The 18,701-nt window shown below is 41.9% G+C and overlaps 1 protein-coding gene across 15 annotated transcripts in view; it reads right to left on the reverse strand.

The window, feature by feature from the left end:
- The window catches only part of PXK (PX domain containing serine/threonine kinase like), a 75,507-nt gene that overhangs the window by 17,420 nt on the left and 39,386 nt on the right, over positions 1–18,701 (reverse strand). For all 15 annotated transcript variants that reach the window (XM_028110345.2, XM_028110344.2, XM_028110359.2 and 12 more), the window contains 9 exons: positions 15,278–15,355; positions 14,668–14,741; positions 13,862–13,936; positions 11,127–11,231; positions 10,462–10,563; positions 8,949–9,110; positions 8,394–8,511; positions 7,056–7,134; positions 4,085–4,133 (listed from right to left, as the gene is read on the reverse strand). In XM_028110345.2, the coding sequence (XP_027966146.1) occupies positions 4,085–4,133; positions 7,056–7,134; positions 8,394–8,511; positions 8,949–9,110; positions 10,462–10,563; positions 11,127–11,231; positions 13,862–13,936; positions 14,668–14,741; positions 15,278–15,355 (842 nt within the window). The remainder of the gene's footprint in view (positions 1–4,084; positions 4,134–7,055; positions 7,135–8,393; positions 8,512–8,948; positions 9,111–10,461; positions 10,564–11,126; positions 11,232–13,861; positions 13,937–14,667; positions 14,742–15,277; positions 15,356–18,701) is intronic.

Consider the following 18,701-nt stretch of genomic DNA (forward strand, 5'->3'; position numbering starts at 1 on the left):
TACGCTGAGTGAAATAAGCCAGTCACGAAAGAACAAATACTGTATGCTTCCATTTGTATGAGACACCTGAACTAGTCAAAGTCATAGAAGCAGAAAGTAGAACTGTATTTGCCAAGGGCTGGGAATGGGTTAACGGGGAGTTGTTCGATGGGCCTCTAGTTTCAGTTACCAAGATAAAAATGTTCTGGGGGCGGCGCCTGGGTGGCTCAGTTGTTAAGTGTCTACCTTTGGCTCAGGTCATGATCCCAGGGTCCTGGGATCGAGCCCCGCATCGGGCTCCCTGCTCCGCGGGAAGCCTGCTTCTCCCTCTCCCACTCCCCCTGCTTGTGTTCCCTCTCGCTGTGTCTCTCTCTGTCAAATAAATAAATAAATTCTTAAAAAAAAAAAGTTCTAGGGATATGTTACACAACAAATGTGAACACAGTTAACATTACTGAAGTGTACACTTAAAAATGGTTAAGAGGATAATTTATGTTTTTTATCATAATTAAAATAAAAATATATTGGAACACACACACAAATTCAAGTAACTGTAATATTTTACAACTTCAGAAGAATTTTCTCTGTGAAAAATTAACTTTCTGAATTTCACAAGCTTAAGCTTTTTCCTGCCAGAAGACACTCTTTTTTTTTTTGAGAGAGAGAGTGTGGCGGCGGGGAGGGGGGGGGTTGTGGAGCAGAGGGAGAGAGAGAATCTTAAGCAGTCTCCAGCACAGAGCCCAACGGAAGGAGGGCTCAATCCCACAACCTGAGATCATGACCTGAGCTACCGACTGAGCCTGCCAGAAGGTCCACTTAACAACAGCCTGGTACCTGGTATGCTGTGCCTGTCATTTCTTAATTTATTAGTTGCTCAAGCCACAAGGAGCTCAGGCCTGGGAAACAGACGCCTGGATCATGTTGAACTGTCTCTATTATTCTTTTAAAAATTTAAATTTAAAAACCTTTGAGTAGGTAATATGGTTCAAAATTCAAAGATATGAAAGGGTAGAGACACAGTAAAAAGTCTGCCAACTAGTTCTCTTCCATGGAGGCAACAAATGTCACCAGTTTCTTGTCTATCTTTCCCGAAAGAAAGTACATACACAAGAAATTAACCTTGGTTTTTAAAATCATGTTGTCATTGTTGCATAGACTCTCTGATTCAGAGAAAGAACAAGGTCTAATAATAATTCCTGGGCTGGACTTTCAGGGTTGGGAAGAGCATATTTATTTACAAGACTGAATATATTTCCTGGGGACTTTCAATGAAGAAGAGATGGATTTAAATGTTTTTCTTTCCTACTTCAGATCCAAACAAGCTATTTTTGTCAGAACTCCTCTGACTGGCAAAACAGGACAGAGGAAAATGTCTTCCTCTCCTGTACAATCTTCTGACCCCACCTTGTTTTTGTTTTTCCTAAACGGAATTTCATCATAATAGTATTACATGTTTTTTTGGAATATGGAAAGGAGGAAGAATCACCCTTCATTCTACTGCCCAGACCAAAACTAACTGCGAGCCCTGAGGAGAGCCACCCCGCCCCAGCCAGGTGCTCATGTGGACCATCTCAGTTGACCAAGGACAATAAACAGGCATTACTCACCAATTGTACACACTGAATAAACATCAACTCAAAGATCAGGCCCACAGATGAGTGGTTCTCAGATAGGGGTGGTCTTGCCCCCTTCTCTCTCTAGGGGACATTTGGCAATTTGGGGAGACTTTTTATTTTTTTATTGTTATGTTAATCACCATACATTACATCATTAGTTTTTGATGTAGTGTTCCATGATTCATTGTTTGTGCATAACACCCAGTGCTCCATTCAGTACGTGCCCTCTTTAATACCCATCACCAGGCTAACCCATCCCCCCCACCCCCCTCCCCTCTAGAACCCTCAGTTTGTTTTTCAGAGTCCATTGTCTCTCATGGTTCGTCTCCCCCTCTGACTTACTCCCCTTCATTCTTCCCCTCCTGCTATCTTCTTCTTTTTCTTTTTTCTTAACATATGTTGCATTATTTGTTTCAGAAGTATAGATCTGTGATTCAACAGTCTTGCACAATTCACAGCGCTCACCATAGCACATACCCTACCCAATGTCTATCACCCAGCCACCCCATCCCTCCCGGGGAGACATTTTTTATCATCACAATGTGTGGGGCAGAAGGGAAGCACTGCTCACATCTAGTGGGGACAGGCCAGGGATGTCACTTAACCTCCAACAACACACAGGACAGTCCCCACAACAAACAACCATCTGATCCAAAATGTCAAATGTCATGTCTGATGGGGCGCCTGGGTGGCTCAGTCAGTTAAGTGGCTGCCTTCAGCTCAGGTCATGATCCCAGGGTCCTGGGATCGAGCCCTGCATCGGGCTCCCTGCTCAGTGGGGAGTCTGCTTCTCACTCTCCCTGCCACTCCCCCTGCTCATGCTCTCTCTCTCTCTCTCTCTCTCTCGCTCTGACAAATAAATAAATAAAATCTTTTAAAAAAAAATGTTGTGTCTGAGAAAAGCATCCATAGATAAATGGCTGGTATTAAAAAAGCAAAGTAAGGCATCATCCTGGGTTTTCTGGGTTCCAAAGCTCCTGTACTTCCCACGATACCACACAAAGCTGCTACTTACCAGGATGCTTCCTTCCTGCCTTTCTGCTAGACACAGGTGAATACATTTTTATACATTGTATTTTATATTCTGCTTCTTCTTCCCCTTAGCCCAAATAATCACTTTCCATGCTACTACAATGTCTTTATAAATTTTACTTTTATTAGATAAAAAACATTTTATCAAACAGATGTACCATAAATTATTAAGCTAGTCCCTAATTGTAGAACATTTAGATTGTTTTCAAATTTTCGCTATCATAAATACTGTACCTAAACTTCCAGTTATAAAATACATAAGCCATGTTCATTGCAGCATAGAGAATACAGTCAATATTTTAAGGACTTTGTGTGATGATAGATGTTAACTAAACTTATTGTGGGGATCATTTCATAATGTATAAAAAATATTAAATCACTTTGATGTACGTAAACTAAGAGGATATTGTATGTTAACTATACGTCAATAAAAAAATTACTGTACCTTCTGTTTGATTAAAAAAAGCACTAACTTGACACACAGATGGCCAACAAGTAATGAGAAGGTGCTCAACATCACTAATCACGGAAATGCAAATCAAAACCACAAGAGATATCGCCTAACATCTGCTACAGTGGCTAGTATCAAAATGACAACATAACAACTGTTGGTGAGGATGTGGAGAAAAAAACCTTTACACGATTAGTGGAATGTAAATTGGGAAAACAGTATGGAGGTTCCTCAAAAAATTAAAAATACCATACGAGCCAGCAATTCCACTTCTGGGTATGTATCTAAAGGAAATGAAAACACTAAATCAAAAAGATATGCACTCCCATGTTCATTGCAGCATTATTTACACCAAGACACGGAAACAACCTAAGTGTCTATCAACGGATGAATGGATAAAGAAAATGTGGGTATATACGATGGAATGTTACTCAGCCACTTAAAAAAAAGGAAATCCTTCCATTTGCAACAACATGAATGGACCTTAGGGTCATTATGCTAAGTGAAATAAGTCAGACAGAGAAAGACAAATACCATATGATCTCCTTTACATGTGGGATCTAAAAACAAAACAAAACCTGAACTCATAGAGAAAAGATTGCTCACAGAAAACAGAATGGTGGTTGCAAGGGTCGGGGTGGGGGTACAGATGAAACGGGTGAAGGGGGCAAAAGGTACAAACTTCCAGTTCCAAAATAGTAAGTCACAGGGATATAATGTACAGCATGGTGACTATTATTAATATACTGTATTATATACTTTAAAGTTGCTAAGAAAGTAAATCGTAAAAGTTCTCACCACAAGAAAAGAATTATAACATACATAGTGATAGACGTGAACTAGACTTACTGTGGTGATTACCACATTGTAGTTATAATGTTGTTTTACACCTGAAACTAATATAATGTCGTATGTCAGTTCTACTTCAGTCATTTTTTTAAAAGCACTAAGTTTCAAAATCAACTTATATATGTCACAAACCAAAAGAAGATATGATTTGCTTTACCTTAAACTGTGGCTTTTCAGAAGTGGTTAGTAAAACATCACTGAATAATCTGTTAAGAAAAGAAACAAAATCTTAAGCCAGCTGTCCTCTCAGAACAGGATCAAAACAGAATGAGACATCTTTAGCCCATGAGGTTCCCACATGCCCCAGCCCTGGCCCAGTCCACCATTTCATGCTTATCGACAAACTCCAAGTTTAGAGGCCACCCGATGTGACTGCAGAAAAACCTCAGCACATACCCCTGCCCCCCCAGTATCAGAGGTGCTACCAGGGAGAGGCTGGGTCAGCCCTGTACTGAAGGTTATTTCCCCACACTGCAGGGCAACAGTCCTCTCATGCTATATAGTAACGTAATACACACTTTAAAAAATTAGTTTTGCAAATCATTATTTTATTATATTGTTATATTTATTATACTGCAAATAATTTATGCAGTAGGTATTTATAAACAGAATAACTAATTTCCCTTTTTAATTTTTTTATTGTTATGTTAATCATCATATATTACATCATTAGTTTTTGATGTAGTGTTCCATGATTCATTGTTTGTGCATAAAACCCAGTGCTCCATGCAGAACTTGCCCTCTTTAATACCCATCACCAGGCTAACCCATCCCCCCCACCCCCCTCCCCTGTAGAACCCTCAGTTTGTTTTTCAGGGTCCATCATCTCTCATGGTTCATCTTCCCCTCTGACTTACTCCCCTTCATTCTTCCCCTCCTGCTATTTTCTTCTTTTTCTTTTTTCTTTACATATGTTGCATTATTTGTTTCAGAAGTACAGATCTGTGATTCAACAGTCTTGCACAATTCACAGCGCTCACCATAGCACATACCCTACCCAATTCCCCCCTTTTTTATTAAATCCCAGAAAAGGATAAAATTTATTCTACGGGTGGCACAGTCAGTTAAGTGTCTGACTCTTGGTTTCAGCTCAGGTCATGATCTCAGGGTGGTGAGATTAAGCCTTGTATTGGGCTCCGTGCTCAGCGCGAAGCCTGCTTAAGATTCTTTCTCTCTCCTTCGCCCTCTGCCCCTCCCCCTGCTCTCACTCTCTCTCTAAAATAAATAAATCTTTAAAAAATTTATTCTAGAGCTCAGTAAAATAAAAATGTGTAAGTAGAAACTGTTCTGATTGGAATCTAACAAGAAAATATTTTCTTCTAAGAAGTGTTTCTTGTATTCCCTTAAAAAAAAAAGGCAGCTTTTAGAGCATGTCAATTCTCTCTTCAAAAATTATGTGACTAAAAACAACAGCATGAGGAATTCTGAACTACTTTGGCTAAGACAGTATGGAGAATTTAAATGGTTGCTTGGGCAGTGCCCACATGGATATATGGGAGTCTTGCCTTGAGGAGTTCCCCTTTTTAAAAAACAGGAAATACTTCACAAGTAGAAACGAAACAGTTAACTTTTCCCCACAGTGTTCCCTGGGCAGCTCTGGAGGTGGAGACAGAACTCTCCGTCAAGGGCACAGGCCTATTTACTTCCAGAAAACACGTTTTAATTGAACATAGTTCACGCCTCTTCAAGTATTCTCAAGGGTGAAGGCCACAGGGTAGAAAGACCTCAGTGAGGAAAAAACAGTGTGGATTCCCTTTAGACTTGGAAGGCTGGGAGGAGAATGGAAGAGCTCTGGAACGTGGGGGCTGCAAATGCAAACCCAAGTAAATCAACAGGAATCCAGGCTGTTCCCTAACTACAAATGCATGTTCTTTTAACAGTTTGTATGAAAATTATTTCATTTCCCTAATTGGGTCTATTCTTCCATATTCACATTGCTGTTAATGGTGGCTGCTTGGGAGAGGGACATGCCAGTGTCAGTCGAACTTTAAATATGTCACATCCACAGGCAGGGGCTGGGGCGGGGGCTGCGGCAGCTCGGCACGGCTTCCACAGGGCCTAGGACAGCGCCTGGGCTACAGCAGACCCTCTCTAAACACATGGACCTCCTCTGAGCTCTGGCCATATGCATTCAAGCTAAGCCCTGCCCTGTTTCCCCACATCACTATTTCCTGAGTACATCTGTTATACAACAAGCTGGTAGAGACAACGCACTGGGTGCACCGCACCGCACGGCACGTGATGCTCACAAAATACAGGCTGAATCAATACTCATCACAAGTAACACTCAATAGGCACTTGTTAAGTAACTGGTGCTTCACTAGGAATTGTCTCATTCAATCCTGCCCACAACCCTCTCCGGTGGGGCCTATTCCCATCCCCATTTCCCAGATAAGGAGCCTCCGCTTTCAGATGCAGGAAACCTGCCCAAGGTCACTCAGGTCGAAGTGGTGAGGCTGGGTCCACCCCCGGGCTGTCTAACCTCAGACACACCCTTCTTAACCACGCTGCTGCCCTCTCCAAGAAGGGACAGAGAACATAGCTGGAGGCAAGGCCCTGCAGCACTATTTCCATGGTCCTGATGAACTAGTCATAACCCGGTTTAAGGGAGAATGTCTTCTGCTCTCCAAGCCCCTTGCACAATGCCTGGTACCTGTTAGATGTGTAATCGATGTTACCCAGAGAGCAAAGGAACAAATGAGTGCATGGGGTGGGGGGGGTGGGGGTCAGAAACACACTGCTCTCCTCTGAGAGGGCAGAACCAGCCACGGGGAGGGCCAGCTGGTGCGTGGAAACAGGACCATGGACAGCGCACAAGCAGGCCCTCCATCAGAATGTCCTAAGCAGCGGCGGGGGGCACATGTACACACACAGGACGCTAACTAACATCGACAGCAAGAGACACGTGTGAAGATGTGGACATGAAGGGAGAGCAATCAGACCACAGTAGTGGAGAGGTCATGAGGAGAGGTCATGATATCATGCTGCGCGTGACCGACAGCAAGCACGTCACTTCAACTCTGCAAGGACCACACCTGAGTCTTGACCATGGCACCAGGCACCTGGCTTAGCGGTCCAGCATTCTACACAGTTAGGAAGGTGACAACCAAGGCGTGTGATTGACTTACGGCATCTGTAAGAGCCGGGAGACGGTAGGCATGCCATTTTTACAGGCTTCACAAGACAGCGTAGACTCCAACACGGCCACTTGAAATGAACAGATACACATTTTAGTTCCACAGAACATGCTGGCAAATCCACTTGGTGACGAAAAGTTTGACACCACTTTGCAACAACTGTCTGCAGACTGAGCAGGACGGTGTCAAAACTCTTCACGCACAGACAGATGGCATACATCGGGAAGGGGAATGTTGGCAATACCATGTTACCAATGACTCAGAATAAATGGTGCAGAAACCACATGCTGACAGAAAGCTAAATATATTTCAAAGATAATTGGAGGAAGGATTCCAGATATCATTCATAAAAGTGTTTGCTCTCTTAGAAGAGAAGTAAACACTACACAGAAAATTCTGAACTCGAAAGACGTTTTGCTGCTTGTTTGCTTTTTAATCAAAACCAGCACACAAGATGCCAATTGTTGATATCTCATCATCCAACACCTTGGATGATATAAACAAAAGCAGCCAGATTTTTCTACTCACAGGTCACTGTTCAGTTTCAGCTGTTCGAACTCAACACAAAGTAGTCTCAGGGCCTGTACTCTTGAACCACCTCATTTGACACAAAACTAGCACTTGGTGGAGGGTTAGCTTGCACACCTCGAAGGCTCGGTGGTCCAAGAGCTACCCTCCCCTCCCCTCTTAGTGCTCTAACAGTGAGTTCTAAGTGGGCTGTGGACAGGATGAAAGGGTCCCTGGATGAGTCTGCATCAGTCCCTACGTCTCTCTCCCAAAGGTGTCTCCAGCCTGTCCTCTGCCCCTCCTCAGCCCCCTAAGTAAGGCTGGAAGAACGCCTGGATCCAATTTGCCAGGTGTCTGTATTCCTGCCTACCTTTCCCCGTTCTCGGCCTGCCAAACTTTTATCTACCAGATGTCCGGCCCATGGCTCTCTTGTTCCTTGCAGGTCCCACTCCAGCCTTGGTCTGGCCCTTGACACCTGCCTGTGTTGAAAGGCTGGCTTCAATTTGCCTGTTCCTAGCTTCTGCTTCTATATCAGACTCAGTCTGGCCAGACTTCTCTTTACAACCTCCTGCTTCCAAAATTCGAACGCAGTTACAATATGTCTCCTGAGGTTTCAGATAGCCTGACAATTGGACAAGCCATCTGAATTTTTAGTGAAATGAATTTAAATAAATCACTCAGACCTGGTTTACTTTTAAATGGGATTTGGCTGGCTATAGAGCATGGCAACTTCCTCTGGGTCCTTCCTGGACTTTGGAAAGGGGGTAAAGTAGCTCTGCAGACTACCAGGGCCCAGAAGACTCCTCCAAACCCCATACTGACCCACAGCCATAGACGGTGCTGGAGGGAAGGAATCTACAGGCACTGAGTCTGGCGGTCGTCCATAAGTCATTTCATACAGTAAGTGGCCAAAGCAGTGGACGTCCACGCTTTCCAATGTCTGTGGAAGACAAGAGAGCAGCAGCACGGTTATCCTTCAGTTTGGCTTTGTGAATCCCAATGCTCCTTCCCTAGGCTTACACTGAGAAAAACATGGCCCAGGGGCAACCCCACTCATAATTGGTAGTGAAAACACAACTCCAAGGCCTTGTGCAAAAGCTCCAAAGGCACTGCTCTGACCCAAGGTCTTGGTTCTACTCTCCATTGTTTTCCAGTCAGTGATTCTATATCCCTCGTTGTCCCATCTACCATTTCAACAAAGCTCTTAAAGATAGAGTGGTGCTCTGTGAGAGAACACAGCCAAAAGGCATGGCCTACCCTGCCTGTACCTTACACATACCCTGCATATTTCTTACATGGGCAGGTCATGGGTCCTGCCATGGAGAACATTTATACCTAAAAATGAAATTGCTATTTTCATTACTTCTAGCAACTTACGTTGATTTTCCTGAATTGTGAGAAATAGGATCTGTAGAAGGAAGGAAGGCCCAATAAGGAATTCTCAAGGTCTAGCAGCCGGCAAGTGTCACCATCTAGCATCACATTGGAGGCATGAAGATGCCCGTAAGGGAATCCCTTGTCATGTAGAAACTTTAGTACCTATTAAAAAATACGTATAGGTTACATTTTCCCTCCAACTCATTCAGCTATGAGATAGGCTAAACTTTGTTTTTAAGTCAATGTATTTTGAAACAAAACCGAACAGGTCACTGAGGAGATTCCTAAAGACAAATGCCACCTCCATCCATTTCTTTGGAAAAGGGGGTGATGCTGAATGCTTTCCAGCTGTGAGATGCAAGGCCAACCTCCCTCATTTCCAAAGAACAAAGGAGCAGCCTGAATCCGCTTGGGCTTAACAGCTTTGATACCAAAAGGCTTGACTTCAAGCACTTTCTGATCTCAACAGGCCAGCAGTTTTTGGGCCAAAGTCTTGACCCTCCCGCACAGATGAGTAAAGCTATCATGTCAGGGCATCGGCCAGTTGTCCAGAAAAAGGGGTTGACCTAAAAACATCCCTAGACCAATCTCTTCTCAGAATATATTATGCTATTTATTAATAGGAACACATGACAGGCTCCCACAGAAAGAAGCAAACTTTTCAGCTGCCATTTCATAAACAGTGGCTCACCCAGCAAAAGAGATGCCTGGAGATACACCCATAATGACCTTATGAACTAGAGCAGTGCTAGCCAAAGGGGGTGCCCAGGACAATCTACTGAGGACTGGAAGAAAATATGACAACTTCTTTATTTGTTTGTTTTTAATCTCCTTCTTTCCAGGGTGCCTGGGTGGCTCAGTCAGTTAAGTGTCCAGCTCTTGATTTTAGCTCAGGTCTTGATCTCAGGGTCATGAGTTCAAGCCCCGTGTTGGGCTCCGCACTGGGTGTGGAGCCTACTTGAAAAAAAAAAAAAAAAAAAAACACTCCTTCTTTCCTCACTTAACTTATAATATACAACATATATTAGTAGTAGTGCATGCATATAATAGTTATATATGTGTAATATTGGGGGGAGTTTTGTTTAAATTGTTTTCACTGATAGGGTCACACAATCCAAGAAGCCTGGAGAACACTGCTCTAGAGAGTGATACAGGAAAGGCTTTTCATGCTAGTTACACTTCTGCAAGAGAGCCATATGGTTATGTATTGATAAAATTGGCACAAAGATAAAGATCAACCAAACATAATACAAAAGTTGGTATCTACACAGTGAACTTCTTAAAAATCAGACACTAAATGCCAGTAGCTAAGATTTTGGAATTCTGTAGATCTGAATTGGCTGCCTTAGTCTCAAGTATTTGTTTTTTGGGATAAAATAGGACAATGCTGTCAGTTTATAAGCGATCAGACAACTTAAATTATTTTGAATATTGCCTAAGAACTTTCCCAAAAGAATACTGTAATCTGGATGAAATTCCAATGCAACCTAAGCAAATTTTAAATACCTCTTACCTCCAATATTTGCCGCCCGTATGTTTTTATTTGCTGGAGTTCAAGGCCCTGAATCTTCTTAGGGTTGCAGTACTTCTTTAGGAATGGGTCTTTTGGTTTTGCCTTTGGAAAAGCACAAAGAGCATATAAGGCGAGCAGCAGAGGGTCTGAGTCCCACACGTAGCCTCCTGGACCAGGCAGGACTCTAAGCAGCTGGCGGTGCCAGATGAGGGCAGCTCACAGGACATAGGTTTTTAAAGTACAAGAGTCTGTACAGTTGATAGAAAGAGGCTGCCCTGAGTTCCATCCCTTCTCTGGTCCAGTGTAGCTGGGCCTGGTCTTGGCCTTAGCAGACCCCCAAGTTTTGTTTTCCAACTCTACTGAGATAGTTCAGTATTGCTTTGTTAAGTGAAAGACACAAACTTTAAAACTGACCTAAATGAGCAGCCTACAATGTAATGGACATAATCATTACCTGTTCAACCTTATTTCATTTAGGGAAAGGAATGCTCTTTAACCAGACTGGGTAGTTTTACTGCTAAAATCAAAATAAATTCCAAATCAAATAAAACTTAAAATAAAACCCTCAGGGCCTAACTTCCGGAACTTTAGGGATCAAGTATCTGTAACAGGTTCTGAAGGGACTTGAGAACTTCTTTATGACCATGAACTTGCACCACAAGTACCTTGTAGATCAGGTCCTTCAAAGTTCCTTTGTCATTAAACATCCTAATAAGCAATGCAGAGGATTCATTAGCTGTGGCAAAGGTGACCCGATAGATATAAGGGTGCTGCCAAAACAAAAAAGAAATTCACATTTACTTGCATCAGCATCTGGGTCCTTTGAGATCAAGAATCTAGTTACGTAGAGTTAAGTTCCATCTCAGCAGTTTAGTTGCACATAAATGTGGGGATGTTCCCTGAACATGTGGCATTTTCTTATCAGATGATCAACTAGCACATCGTTCTTTAGATGAGAGAAGGAACATAAATTATACTGACCAAGGGACATGGAGAAGTGGCACGGTGAGCTCTCCATATCTACCTGGGGATGCACATGCTCCTAGCTCAGGCAGAAGTCTGGGGGATAATGGTTTTAATATTCTGCCTCTGTACACTGGTAGAGAATACAGCCAAACCCTATCACAGCCAAGTGAGGACCAGGATAAATGTGTCTTCATTCACAGTGTTGCCTAACATTTCACACTGCTGTGTGGTGCCGAGCCAGCAAGCGTAAAAGCCAGAAAACAAGCGAAAAAGCAGCATCTTTTGGCATCTTGGCCCTTATCCAAAGCAGCTAGCATGAATCTTCCTATCCTTCTTTTGCAGGGTGCAGTATGATGATTCACAGTGTCTTCCTGAGGTGGGGCCACTGACGTCAAGCAAGTGGGGGTGGAGAGTAAGACAAAATCAATGACTGAAAGTCCTTGTATGACCTGGAATTTTGGTTACATGAACCAACTGGCTTCAGACAGGTATTACAATGTCCATTCGCTCAAACGAGCACCATTAGAATTTAAACCCATAGTAGCTGAGCTGTGCAAAGGTTTGGGAGGGCAGGGGTTGAGTAGGTTGGGGGATGGAAGGGTGTGCCCAGGAAAATATAGTCCTTGATCATGAAGTTTCTTCTGACCATCCCATCAAAATGATTGCTGTTGATATTGTAACAGCTTTATTGAAATATAGTTCACATACCATTATAATTCACCTATTTGTTGTGTACAATTCAATGGTTTTCAGTCTATTCAGAGCTGTACAAACTACCACACAATCTAATTTTAGAACACTTTCATTGCCCCAAAAAGGAACCCAATGAATAAAATAAAAATCCTTGAGCCCATACTGCTATAAATAGACAAAGAGGAGAGAATGGGAAGCTCTTCCTTACAGTACAATGCCAACTGATAAACATAAGAGGAATGATGGAGTTGGAAAATCTCAGTGAAGCTAAAACTAGTGGGGCTTTGATAAGAACAGGATATTTATACAGTCTCAAAATATCTCCCTTATTAATTCTTGTTATTTATTTGATGAAATAATTAAGGATGGGTACAAATATTTAGCCTGAATTGTTCACTGTGGCTTTTTTTCTTTTTAAATAAGAACAAAAAACTGGAAGTGGTCCAAATGTCTTGTAGAAGATTAGTTGAATAAACTGAGATAAAGATAATTATATGCACCCAGTAATAATGATGTTATACTATATTTATTCAACATAAAAGATGTGCGTGGCATACCATTAACCAAAAAATCAGACTTTAAAACAATACATGTATAATTTTTCAAAAATAACCATATAAAGTTCTAGAAAAGCAACAACTAAACATTTTGGTTCATACTCCTGGTTGTTTGGGATTACAGGTGAGTTTTATGTTCTAATTTTTGCTTACCCATGTTTTCTGACTTTTCCATAATTAATATGCACCACTTATCTGCATCCCCTTCTTCTTTAAAAAGCACAGCCATTAAAAGAAATTTGGAATTGAATGCTGAGAGCCTGTGTCACACAACTAATCGCACACAAAGACCACAGCATTTTTCTCAGCTGTGCTGCACACCTCATTATAAGCTGGGCTTTGCTAGCTTGACAAGACACTCTATCTTCAAAAATGAACCTGCCAACCCAATTGGAAAGGTCAGCATCATTGTGCTCATGAATGACTCATTCTAGGGTCCTACATCCTCATGCAGACCACAGATAAAGAACATCAATACTAACTCACTTTTCTGGCCAGATTAGTCTTTTCCGGAAGACATTCTGCACATATTCTGAAATATACTGATGTGGTTCTTTCCACTAAAGGCCTGAGATCAGAACTGTACATTAGCATACATAATGCCAGACACTCCCAAAGGCCAACTAGTTGGCCTGTGAAAATAGTGACTCGGACAGCAAAAGGGCTCTTTGTGCCTTCCCTCACCCAGCTTATCTAAATCCACATTAGTTCTGTTTTCTCAGGCTAGAAACAGATCTTTCAATTCCATTGATAGAAACATCCTCACCGAGAACAAAGTAGGTGCTTTCCTACTCGGATATTTGCTTAAAACACACGTAAGCATTTAAATTATCAAGTTTCATGGGTTGTGCCAATGTCACGAATACCATTTAAATGGCCTCTGAACTATGGGAGTAGCCCTGACCGATTTCAGTGTAAACGGAAATCCACTGTACCTCTCCATTCTGTTGAGCCTACAGAGCATTTCCAGCTCTTCTGTCCATGGTCACCTACAAGAAAACGCTCTGAATCTGTCGTCAGCACCTAGAATAACAGAAGGGCTTGGGGCACCTGGCTGGCTCAGTCAGTAGAGCATGTGACTCTCGATGTCAGGGTTGTGCTCATTTGAGCCCCATGTCGGGTGTAGAGATTACTTAAAAATAAAAGAGTAAAAAAAGAAAAAGAATAGAAGGGCTTGTACTCACCAAACAGGAAGGCAGAAGTTTGATTAGACACTGAAAATCTTTATCTGACAGATACTTGTCGGGACCAAGGTCAGCCTGAAAACATGGGGAAAAATATCAGGGTGTTGTCTTAAGTTATCAAAAGAAAAATTCCTTGTAAACCTTTCCCTTTTTTTCATTTGTCCAAATATATGACTGTAAACCAAAGATGAAAGCCACACAAAGTCTTGCTGCCTCAAGGCTTTTCTGGAGAGGTAGAATGCAAACATAAAAATACCAGGACTTAACGACACTCTTGGGTGATGGGTATTAAGGAGGGCACTTGTTATCCTGAGCACTGGGTGTTGTGTATAAGTGATGAATCACTGAATGCTACTCCAGAAACCAATATTGCACTGTATGTTAACTACCTAAAATTAAAAAAACAAAACGATTTAAAAAAACCCCAAAAACTATGCTTTTTATCAAATTCCATTAGCCAAACCACTAGAACTCCCGAAGTGAGAGATAACATAAAGCAATGCCTAAGTATTTCTTCTTTAAAATAAATTGCAAAATTGCCAATCCTAAAGAGGTTCCAGAACTGTTTTAAGCTGTTCCTGTTTCTTTCCAGATGTTTACTAGTTGATCAAATACAATCACATGGATATAACCAAATGAATAAGCAAAGTGACTTAAAATGACTCTCCTTTGATGTGGGACTGAAGAGGCCTTTACAACATCACTCAGAAGCACAGTACAATTTCTTAATTATCCTTTTTCAATATCTGCTTTCATAAACCCATCTCAAGTCCATGAAAGGAGACTGAAGCAAAAAACCAGCTTACCCAGCTTAACACTAGCCGTTCCTTTGGCTGATTTTTAATTTTCATCAAGAAATATTTCTTCCTTATCCTCCAACCTGCCATTAAGCAGAGATGTAGTCATAGCAAATAATTTTTACATCAATAGAGAGAAGTTTCATTAACTAAGTAATTCAAAAAATTAAGGTTGGCAATCTTATCCATAGCAATACAGGCACCAGTGAAACAACTACTTGGTAATGTTGACATGGGAAAGACTGTACTTAATCAAAACAAAACAAAACAGAACCCCAGACCAAAAAAACCCACAGAAAACACCAAAACAACTGCAAACAAAGAAATTCTTCACAAGAACAGGAAAATGGGCACTTCAGTTGAGGTGTCGTGAGAGAGATGAAGAATGACAGATGGCTCTGAGAGTACACATTACTACCCCCTGAATCTCCAGGTGGCACTTTACCCAAGATTCATTAAGCATACAAGTTACGGACTGCGTCTTCAAGCAGTAGGAAGGCAAAAAGAAAAAGAAATCACCTGCATTGAAGAGCTTTCTTGGGATACAGATAGGAAAGCGTGACAAAGAGTCCAGTTCTGTGATCTGTTTGAACAGACCAGGCATGTGCCAGTTTCTCACCTATGTCTTTCAATGGTTCTACCACCTCCCACTTTGGTTCTGACCGGAAGAACATGGAAACTTGCTGTAAGGCAATCTCTGCAAAGACATTTTAGAAACTCATCAGTCCAACCTATCAGGAAAGTACCACATGCTTAAGATGTTACTCTTGCAAATGAAATCTTAATAAGTCTATGACCTTCTTAAAAAACTTGATTACAAAAAAAAAAAAAAAAAAGCCAGAGAGTAAATGCAATGTAGGATTCTAGACTGGATCCTGGAACAGAAAAAGGACAATAGTGGAAAAACAAGTGAAATCTGAATAAAATCTGTAGTTAATAGTAATGCACCAATGTTGATTTCTTAGTTTTGAAAAATGTGTCACAGTCATGTAAGATGTTAACATTAGGGGAAATTTAGTGAGGGGTGGTATATGGAACCTCTTTGTACTATCACTGTAAGTCTAAAATTATTCCAAAGCAAAAAGTTTATTAATAAGAGTAATTACTAATGATGTGAAAAAAAATACATATATATTTTTTAAACTGAAAGATCTAAAATATGTAAACTAGGGAGCATAAGCCAAGAATTCAATATATGCATCAGGATACAACCCAAGCACAAAACTCAAAATGTGTTCTGAGGTCAGCTCAGAACAGTATTTATGTTGCTCTAAGTGATATTTATCCTGTCTTCATTCCTCATGGAATTACAGCTTTCACCAACAAAGAAGCGATTAGCCTTAAATATATATTGGAAATAAAAGCCAGTGTTTTAGAAAAACATCTATGTACAGCAACAACACAGTTCTATTGTGGGACGTTACCATACCCCTGTTTACTGGAAAAAATCCACCTCCTTTTTTGTGTTCATTTATCATAAGAACGTTTCCCCTTTTTTAAGAAGACAATGAGAAGAGAAAGTTCTTTAAAGTTCACTGTATTAAGAAATTATCAGAATAACTGTGCTTTTACAGTTCCTGCAAAAAGAAACATCTGTAATTTGCTATTTTCCCTCAACACAATGAGAAAAGGAAGCCGCTCTAGATCCCTGAAAGCAAACAGCAATACTGCAAAATCACTGTGGAATTTCACCTCCGCTAGCATCCGTGGCATTCCAGGCCAACTGGTGAGGAAAGAGAGATTCAGCAGAAATGCTCTCCATATGTCAGAATGACCTCGTCTGGAATTACCATGCCTGGTGCTTGGCAAACAATGTGATTTTGATGTATTTTACAGTACATTGTGAGTTAAGACACATTCAGGGAAGAAAACAATCTACTAACTATTGGTTTACTGACTCGATATGTAAATTGTTGATGCTGTCCACACAGAAGAAAACATGAGATAACCAGATACAAAACTGACTCCACTGACATTTGTTCAATGTCCCAAAGTTCAACTACCCAAAGTGACAAACCATTTGGAGGGATCAGGTGTGGCAGGAGCATATAAAATTTTCATAATCAACGCTGGGAACTCGAGTTAATGTTGATATAAAATGTTTTTAGCATTTTCCAAAACAACTTGAACAGAAACAATCTAAAAAAAACTTGAAAATAAACAACCTAAAAAGGCATCATTTTCAGTTAAGATCATATCAACTTTGGGAAGGATCATGCAAAATAATTTTCTAAATACAGTACAATGTCATTCTAAGAGAGTGTAAAGGACAGTTGGTTCATAACTGTGACTCATAATTCCCCACAAAATCATTATTCAACAGCATTTACTGTATGCTACTATGTACCATACATTGCCCTAGGAATGGGGGACATACCTGTCAACAAATGGAACATGCTGGATTTGTTACTAATAAATTGAGGACAAGGAAATAGCCTTTTTTATTTTTTTTTTTTACCTTAGGGAATCAGGAAATTGTAGAAAGGACATTTTCTTTCCCTTGAACTATGGTTTATTGTCAAGTAAATCACATGACTACCTATACTGTATCCAATATGAATCCCCTCCCTCCCCAGCTTCAGGTAACACACCTCAATCCTAAGCATCTGCTCCCTGCTTAAAAGCATTTACCAGCACCTCATTTCCTTATAAAATCAAGGCCAAGCTTTTAAAACTAGTGTTAACCCAGCTCTGGCTTTACCTTGACTTTCTGTCTTTACCCCTCCACACAAGTGGTACGGTGCCTAGATTTACCTGCCGTGACCCCTGAAGACAGGCCCGACCCCACCCCTCCACATTTTCCGTTCCTGTCCACCTATCCCGCAAGGCTCAGCCCAAGCTGCCACTCCCCGAGCCAGGTCTCCCCCCACCTTCCATCTTCTCTACACTCCCAGAGCCCCGTGTGAACTTCTCCTGTGGGACTCACCCAAGGTCTGTCCTGTGTTAGGGCTACTCTCTTCCACTAGACTGTGAACTCTGGCTGTGAAGGCTACGTCTTAATCTGGGTAAAAGCCCACAGCCACATGGAAATATTTTTTTCTCTCCTGGAGCACTGGCTCTTGCCTCTTGGCCTGGCTAACTTCTACTTATCCTTAAATCTCCATATAGGCATCAACTCTTCTGGAAGCCTTCCTATAACACCTTCAAAACTGGATCATCTGCACCCCTACTCCCACCTTCAAGGTACTGGGCCATGTCTACTCTGCCATAACCTCCACCTGTCAATCCCCTTGCAGAAGTGTCTTGGGGTGGGGGAAGGGGACTATGCTTTCCTTAATGCTGTATTTGCAGCACCTGACACAGAGTAAGCACTCAATAAATACTGATAAAGCAAGAACTAAGGGTTCAATACATGTTCGATGGACGTGGACACTCTCTCCCATCAGAACATGAAATCCAGGGCACCTGGGTGGCTCAGTCATTAAGTGTCTGCTTTTGGCTCAGGTCATGGTCCCACACAGGTCATGGTCCCAGAGTCCCACATCGGGCTCCCAGCTCGGCAGGAAGCCTTCTTCTCCCTCCCCCACTCCCCCTGCTTGTGTTCCCTCTCTCTGTCAAATAAATAAAATCTTAAAAAAAAAAAAAAAAAGAACATGAAATCCATGAAAAGAAAGGCATCTGCCCTCTATTTCCTTAATACTGACAAGACACATGGGGAAAAACTGCATGCTCAGGAAATGCTGAGAAACAAGCCCCAGACAGGAAATGCAGAGCGAGGCCTTCAGGCCCATCCTGTGCTTCCCACAGAGCTCTGACTTCTCAGCTCAGAATGTACCAGCTGCCCCCATTGTGTGCAGCCTTTGAGCTCCTAGGTCCCAGCCCCATGATCATTACAGAGAAGCGGACTCCAGCGCGGCAAATGGGTTCCAGATCCCCGATCTGCTACAGCAGGTGGTGCCACAGAGGCCTGCACAGCGGACTCGGGCCTATGACCTCTCCAAAGCACCCTGCCCTGGTTCTGAATATAATCCCCCGCCCCATCTCTCCCTGCCTCCTTCTTCCTTGAGCCCACTACTACCTGACCCACTCATAGGGTTCCTGGG

This window comes from Eumetopias jubatus, unplaced genomic scaffold (genome assembly GCF_037043125.1).
Source record: "Eumetopias jubatus isolate StellerSeaLion01/CBP00866 unplaced genomic scaffold, mEumJub1_p1.0 scaffold_1, whole genome shotgun sequence".
Lineage (NCBI taxonomy): Eukaryota > Metazoa > Chordata > Mammalia > Carnivora > Otariidae > Eumetopias > Eumetopias jubatus.